At 44.3% G+C, this 7,500-nt stretch overlaps 2 protein-coding genes across 2 annotated transcripts in view; one reads left to right on the plus strand and one right to left on the minus strand.

The window, feature by feature from the left end:
- The first annotated feature begins 289 nt into the window (after positions 1-289).
- Positions 290-3,852, plus strand: LOC311118673 (uncharacterized protein). The gene is made up of 5 exons (XM_084193462.1): positions 290-471; positions 702-765; positions 1,073-1,246; positions 1,431-1,508; positions 1,671-3,852. Exons 1-5 carry the CDS (start codon positions 379-381, stop codon positions 1,862-1,864), a joined length of 603 nt encoding a protein of 200 aa, XP_084049588.1. The 5' UTR covers positions 290-378; the 3' UTR covers positions 1,865-3,852.
- A 1,572-nt stretch (positions 3,853-5,424) lies between these two features.
- col9a2 (procollagen, type IX, alpha 2) overlaps positions 5,425-7,500 on the minus strand; it is a gene marked incomplete at its 5' end in the record, with an annotated part of 18,825 nt that continues 16,749 nt past the window's right edge. The window contains 5 exons of the mRNA XM_084193463.1: positions 5,425-6,075; positions 6,430-6,507; positions 6,631-6,819; positions 6,927-6,981; positions 7,175-7,321. Of these exons, the coding sequence (XP_084049589.1) occupies positions 5,870-6,075; positions 6,430-6,507; positions 6,631-6,819; positions 6,927-6,981; positions 7,175-7,321 (675 nt within the window). The 3' untranslated portion in view covers positions 5,425-5,869. The remainder of the gene's footprint in view (positions 6,076-6,429; positions 6,508-6,630; positions 6,820-6,926; positions 6,982-7,174; positions 7,322-7,500) is intronic.

Raw genomic sequence — 7,500 nt, forward strand, 5'->3', positions numbered from 1 at the left:
TGTGCAGGAGTTTATTCATCTTTTCAATCTTCAATATTAAACTCTGTTGTCAGTGGTCCAACAGTGCTTCTCAGTGGCTACCTCTCATCTCTTACCTCTTAGCTCTTTCCCTCCCTCTCTCTCTCTCTCTCTCTCTCTCTCTCTCTCTCTCTCTCTCTCCTCTCTCTCTCTCTCTCTCTCTCTCTCTCTCTCTCTCTCTCTCTCTCTCTCTCTCTCTCTCTCTCTCTCTCTCTCTCTCTCTCTCTCTCTCTCTCTCTCTCTCTCTCTCTCTCTCAGGGTGAAGCAGGTACCCCAGGTCAGAGGGGCGCCCCAGGGGAGCGAGGTCGCCCTGGACTTCCTGGCGGAGGGGGGTACTCCTCCAAGGCTGATGCCCCAGTGATGGGCCCAGTGGGACCCAGGGGAGAGAGGGGGACCCCTGGCTCACCAGGCACTGCAGGGTCCCCCGGACCTCCAGGAATACCAGGCAACGAGGTGAGACCTTAGTTACTGTGATGAATTGCATTGATTATGAATTGATTACTTCTTATGTTCTTGTTTGTTCCACAATGTCTAATGGAATGCTAAACCAACAGTTTGGTCAACAGTTGAAAACTCAAAAGACCCAATACGGTTTTTAGCGATGAGAAGAGGTGATTCATGTATTATGTGTGCAGTAGTCAGGTCCTCTTTCATACTGTATATCCTTCTATTTCTCTCCACAGCCTGTGGTCAACTATGACAACATCAAGGACTTCATTCGCCAGCAGGTCATGAAGATCTTTGATGGTGAGAACATCCTCTTCTCTTCTTTTGTGTTTATCACCCAGACACTGTCCATTTCTCCTAACTGAGCTGTGGGAGAGAATGGGAACTTGTTTATTGATTAGGTTTATCACCCAGACACTGCAAAGATCTGTCCGTCTTTCCTAACTGAGCTACAGGAGAGAATGGGAACTTGTTTATTGATTCGGTTTATCACCCAGACACTGCAAAGATCTGTCCTTCTTTCCTAACTGAGCTGCAGGAGAGAATGGAAACTGGTTTATTGATTCGGTTTATCAACTGTGATTGTACTGTATCTCTCCCCCTACAGAGAGGATGGCCTACTTCATGTCTCGTATGCCGCAGCCACAAGAGGTGTCATCTCCCGGTCGTCCTGGCCCCCCAGGGAAGGATGGTAATCCAGGTAGAGATGGGACTCCAGGGGCCCCAGGTCAGCCAGGGCAGATAGGTAGAGAGGGTCGCCAAGGACCCTTGGGACCACAGGGTGAGTCTAGACCCCACGTTTGATTCATGTTTTTGATTATTTTGTCGTAAGGCTTAAATACCATGGTCATAATAAAGCCATAGGAGACCTTAAAAAGTTATGACAAGTGATGTCAATTTAGCGTAATTGACTTGACATAAAGGTTAGCTACTCTCTCAAGTAATGTCCTCTGTCGTGTCTGCAGGTCCACGAGGTCTAAAGGGAGAGAAAGGTGACAAGGGTGTAGGGGAGATGGGTGACAGTGGACCCCCAGGAGCACCAGGTAAGACCAACTTCAGCCTGTCAAAATAATTTACACTCAATAAGTTTTACCTTTAAATTGCAACTGTTCTTTTATAAGGATTAATTTGTATCCAGTGCTTCAATGATGCCCTCTGTCCCATCATCAATTATCTTACTCTCTTGTCCCCTCCCCCCCCCCCAGGTGTTCCGGGCCCCCCAGGCTATGGTAAGATGGGCCCCAGCGGCCCTGTGGGTCAGCAGGGGGTCCCTGGGGTCTCAGGAACTCCTGGACAGCCGGGTCAGAAGGGCAGGGAGGGCCGGTGTAACCCCTCTGACTGTATGAGCCAACCAATAGAGTGGAACCCTAAGGGCCCTTCCATCAAGGGCCCCTACTAGAGAGAAGGCTTTGAAGAGGAGAGGATGAGATAGATGGAGAGATAGAAGAAAGCAACCCAAATACCAGAAGGCACTAGAGAAAGGAGTGGAGGGGAGAAGAGAAAATAGATCAAACAAAAGACCAGAGCTACCGTCCGATCAACAGAAATCATCCCAGGAGAACAAATTAATACTGAAACACCAATAGTTGATGTGGAGGACCCATCCCTAATTCATCAGTGTTTGCCAGTTAGCTGTCCTCCTCACCACCTGTGTAGAAAATGTATATGTGTAGTACCTTCCTCTAACTGAAGCCTTAGTACCAGCTGAAGTTGCTTCAATAAAGGAGAGATATGGACGCTGTACTATCCTGCCTCTGTCCTCTCTTTCATATATTTTCTGTTCATTCCTGCTACGTTTCCCAACTGTAGCTATCAGCTCTTTCTATTAGTTAGACATGTTTATTTTGACAATACCAGCAAGAGCAAATCCAGCCTTTGAAAAATGCATATTCTTCCTCATCCTCACTATCATCCTCATCTTCATTCTGATTATAAAACGTGCCCGTTGGGAGTATTAGGCAGCTACTTTGTGATTTTCTGCGTTGATCTAGCTTCTGTCTAGCCATAGAAACAAAATGAATAGAACTGACATGGCACTCCCATTTCAAATTCCCATTCTAATCATTCTATCTCTTTGTACATTCTGTTCGATTTCTATGCTTGAATATACTCCCTCATCACTTGAATGATGTCTGATGCTTTAACAAATCTGTACGCTATACCATCAAATAATGGCCTTATGAGAAGTTCTCACCTTCTCTTCCCTGTTTGCGTGAGAAGAACATAATGTACACCTCCCAAGAGTGCCTGTTTTGTACATATTTATATTTATATGTAATAGCTTTTTATACATTTTGGATTTGGGGTCAACATGGTTTACCGTGTGTTCGCTATGGTCAACTGTCAGGAATCCACTACGAGTGTGGTTTTTGTAAGATTTCAAAGTGGAGTAATTTGTTCTTAAAAAAAATAAAGAGAAATTAGCGTTTTGGGTGAAAGCAGATTGGATTTCTATATGGTGGTATAATTATGCTTTGGAAGATATTTTCATGCGTGCCTTTGTATGAAGTACATATCATTTTCAAAACTGCCTCAAAACTGGCAAAACAATTAGATTTCTAGTTATGTAGCAATTTATCAACAAGTCTCTTACAAAAGATAAACTTGAAAGGGATCATTTGCTCCTCCAGCACACCACTGGTTACTGTAACAGAAATAGGGTTGCAAAATTCAGGTAACTTTCCAAAAATTCCCAGGTTTCCAGAAATCCTTGTTTGGATGATGGAGGGGATAAGCAGAACATCCGGAATCCTCCAACCAGGATTTATGGAAAACCTGGGGATTTTGGGCAAGTTACCGTCATTTTGCCATGCATAGCGGAAATACATGCTTTATGACCACTAAGAGTTTTCAATGTCATTATCAAAGATAAGAGAAACAGGCTGAATTTTCATAGGAGAGGCAGTTAAGCATCTTCATCCAATCAGCTTCTCCTAGTATCAATTACTAACTGAGTACAACTTGTACGTCTCCTGCCTTGTATGTTGTGTTGTTTTGAATGTTTGCAGTTTTACCTGTCATCTATACACTACAGTCAGTAACCCCTAGCTGTGTAAGGGATGTGTCACCAGGTTTAGATTCATATGGGTGTTCTGAGTTGTTATTGGAAGGGCAATGAGGTTTTCTTGACCATTTGACCTGTCCATAGTAGTTCCTGGTCAGGAAAACCTACTGACCCTAGTTATACTAAACAAAGCACCCCGATAGTTAAATATCTCCCCTCTACATTCCTAGCTTTCATAAACATCTTGTTGAAACCACGCCACTGTTCCCTGCTACTCTCAGTATATCTGTTGACGTGTGTTTTATGTTGGCATCACTTTTTATAAAGATATGTTTTTTTAATGGAAACTTTTCAGAAAAAGATAATAAAATGTTTAAAGCAGACGTGGTCTGGTCGGAATGTTGTTGTTGATAAACACATTTGACGCATCAAAGTATCAAATGTGGCTCAGTTTTACCATACTTACCATCAACGTGTCCAATGCCTTTTATTGGAATGCCTTTTCTTGGTTCTCTGATTGAAAGCACACTAGGGACAAAACGTTAACTAGCACTCCAATTCAATTATTTAGCTTTTCAAGTAAGCAGAGTGCTAGAGCTGCTTTTGTATAAACTTCAAGCCACCTGCAAGACTCATACTACTATGTGAATGAGTCCAAGTGGAAAGCTTTTCCAGTAAGGCCTTCACAAAAGCTTAACTTCCGCAGCTTTGAGTGCATGACATTGTACTACACACAGAAGGATAGGGCTGGATAAACTGCAGATCATAAAGCAGAAATACAACTAAAGAAAGACAGAAACTGAGCTGGGTGTTTGGGGACATTTTAAATGGTATATGCCTTATACCAGAATACCTTTGTATGCAATAATGTATGTCATTATCCTGTAGTCTAGGCAGTAAACTACATGCAGTTATGCAGCACTTAACTCTCACCTTTTCGTATTTTCTTGGAAAACAGTTGGCAACCAACTTAAAGGGTGCATTACCAGCAACAATTGGACTGGAGTGTGGCACACAGACAGAGAAAGTCTAGACTCTACCCATTAACCCATCTCTAAACCCAATGGAATAAAGGCCATGTAATTTTAGTACAATCATTGTTTCGATTCAGAGTTCCAACGGTTCCCACATGAGAGAGAAGAACATTCAGGTTTTACAAAACGTTCTTCTTTATTGGTTTGGAATTGGTTGACCTGAACAACCAGGAAAAAAAGAAATCAAACGTAAGTCTTTACAGATGAATCATATAAAGAACAATAAATAGATTGTTTCTGTTAATGAAAATAATCAGTCCTGGTTGTTGTTAGAATGCTGACATTGATTGACTCCATGGAAGTTAGTTGACAGTGGCATAGAAAGATTGATTACTGTAACTGACCTGTTTGGAAAAGCAGTCATTTGAACTTTGAAACTTTATTGCTGATTAGGTTCATTAACACAGGGGTTGTTTTGGTTGGTTGATATTCTAACCCATCCTCTTTTTTTCTCTACATAAAATCAACACACATTTACAAAGATTTACAGCACTGAATTATGGGAGATAGATGGGAGTGCCCATCGGGATATGCTGTTGCCAGGCAACTAGAGAAAGAGATCAAAGCTAAAGACATTATTTGTTTCTAAATGAGGCTAAAGTAGACTGGAGTGGCAATGTACATGTGAGGCAAAAAAGGGGGGTTCACTATTTCACTCAAGCATACAAGTGAGGGGTTTAGCAATACATCTTACAAAGGTACAGTATGGAGTGTGGATTTCGATTTTAATCTTTTTTTGGTACTTTTGTGTACACTTGTAAGGCACTTCTTGTTTGGTGGGGAGTGGCGGGGGCATTGCATTTTCTGCTTCAAAGCATATATTTCAATATTAATATTTCAGGTATAAAACAATTGAATTTAAAGTGACCACGGTATAAAAGAAAAACACCAAAGTATATCTATGCTCCTCCCAGTCCAGGGGCTACGGCTGATGATGACGTCATCAATGATGTCACTGGATATGATATTCAGATGTCACTACGTCTCTCTCTCATTCTCTCTCCCTCTGTGGTGGGGAGTGGGGCAGTTGGACGTGACTGACATTTACATCCGCCAATCCTCGACCAGAGATTATAAATTCAGAGGGGTGTTATTGGCTGTGAGTGGCTGTTATCATGGTGATTTAAAGTGGGTGGGCGTGGTATGTGTTGCAAACAGAGTCTCTAAACAGTAGAACTGAAGGTCGTCAGTTTAGGGGTCGGGGGCAACATCATTCACGATAGTATTGCCCCCACTTCTCGCTCTCAATGGTATCCAATGAAGGAGTGGTCTCTCTCTCTTTCTCTCTCCTTTATCCCTCCTTCTCTCTCTTCTGTCTCTCTCTTTCTACCTGGTGTTGTGGGGCTCTTGATGGAGAGGTCTCAGGTTAGACTCCGGGGCCCTTGACCCTGGCGGAGTCCTGTAGTCTGGGGGAGGTGTAGGCCGAGGCAGCTAGGCAGGCTGCAGCCTCACAGAACCCTGGAAGACCAGTGGGGCCCGCCTTACCGGGACGACCAGCCTCTCCTGCCGAGCCCTGGGGGCCTCGCTCACCAGGCTTACCGTTTCGAGCCACGCCGTCAATACCAGGAGGACCTGAGGAGGTAGAAGATGAGAGAGAGGAAGAGATAGCCTTTTGATTTACTACATTCCTTTGAAGAGATTTTTAGTTTGACACTAACTTCCTCAGGTAAATTGGTACACCTTTATAATAACTGGATAGGTGTGAAGAGGAAGGTCACTTCTAAGTGTGTATGTCTGTGTGTGTGTGTGTGTGTGTGTGTGTGTGTGTGTGTGTGTGTGTGTGTGTGTGTGTGTGTGTGTGTGTGTGTGTGTGTGTGTGTGTGTGTGTGTGTGTGTGTGTGTGTGCGTGTGTGCGTGTGTGCGTGTGTGTGTGTGTGTGTGTGTGTGCGTGTTAGGAGCGTGCATGTGGTGCCCCTGGGGCCTCACCTGGTATTCCTGGGGGTCCTGGCTGACCAGGATGTGGTTTGCCAGAATTTCCTCGGTCTCCTTTTGCTCCTCTCTTTCCTGAACGAGAGAAAAATGGAGGGATGGAGAGGGGTCAGTGATCTTTTCTCATGATCTGTTATATTACTTTTTGAGTGATCAGTGTCTCATTTTCTCTGGAACGTCAACAATTTCAGTTTCTACCTTTCAGTCCGGTGTTGCCAATCTGTCCGGAGGCTCCAAACATGCCAGGGATGCCACGGGCGCCGGTGAGGCCGTGTGGGCCCTGAGCACCGGGAGCTCCTGGGGGTCCGGGAGGACCAGGGGGACCCATGACACCGGCTCCACCCAGTACGGCACGCTTAGCGCTCACCGCTACAGCAGCCAGACGCTCTGGAGGAGGAGGATAGAGGATGTATATTAGCTATAGCTACGTATACAGTCAATGTTTTACCGAGATACAGTAGATTCAGCAGATTTGTAATGTTGTGACTTCTTACCTTGCAGCATCTTCAGAACCACCTCAATAATGTGCTGGTCAGATGCATCCCGTCCCTGTAGAGGAGCAAGGAGAGGGAGAGAGAGGGAAATATTGATGACAGGATGGTAGATGATGGATAGAGGAAAGAAAACATACCAACCAATCATCAGTCAGTCAGTCAGTCAGTCACTAGCATTCTCTATTCAGTATAATCACAGCACAATCTCACTAATCCCTGTCGTTTTTTTCAGGCTCGTTAGGACTCACCGCTGCCCCCACGATGCCTGGCATGCCTGATAGTCCTCTCTCCCCGTTGAGGCCACGAGGCCCGGGCAGTCCTCCTGGTCCCTGGTCTCCTGGTTTACCTGGGTCTCCTGTGGGGCCGTTGAACCCTAGCTCTCCCCTCACTCCTTGCTGTGGAGGAAAGAGAGACAGATGAGATCCAAAGTGACATTTACATTTAAATTTACGTCATTTAGCAGACGCTCTTATCCAGAGCGACTTACAAATTGGTGCATTCACCTTATGATAGCCAGTGGGACAACCACTTAAAAAAAAAAAAATTTTTAGAGTATATTTTTAATTTTCATTTG

The sequence above is a fragment of the Coregonus lavaretus genome (genome assembly GCF_964263955.1).
Source record: "Coregonus lavaretus genome assembly, contig: HAP1_SCAFFOLD_2154, whole genome shotgun sequence".
Taxonomy (NCBI): domain Eukaryota; kingdom Metazoa; phylum Chordata; class Actinopteri; order Salmoniformes; family Salmonidae; genus Coregonus; species Coregonus lavaretus.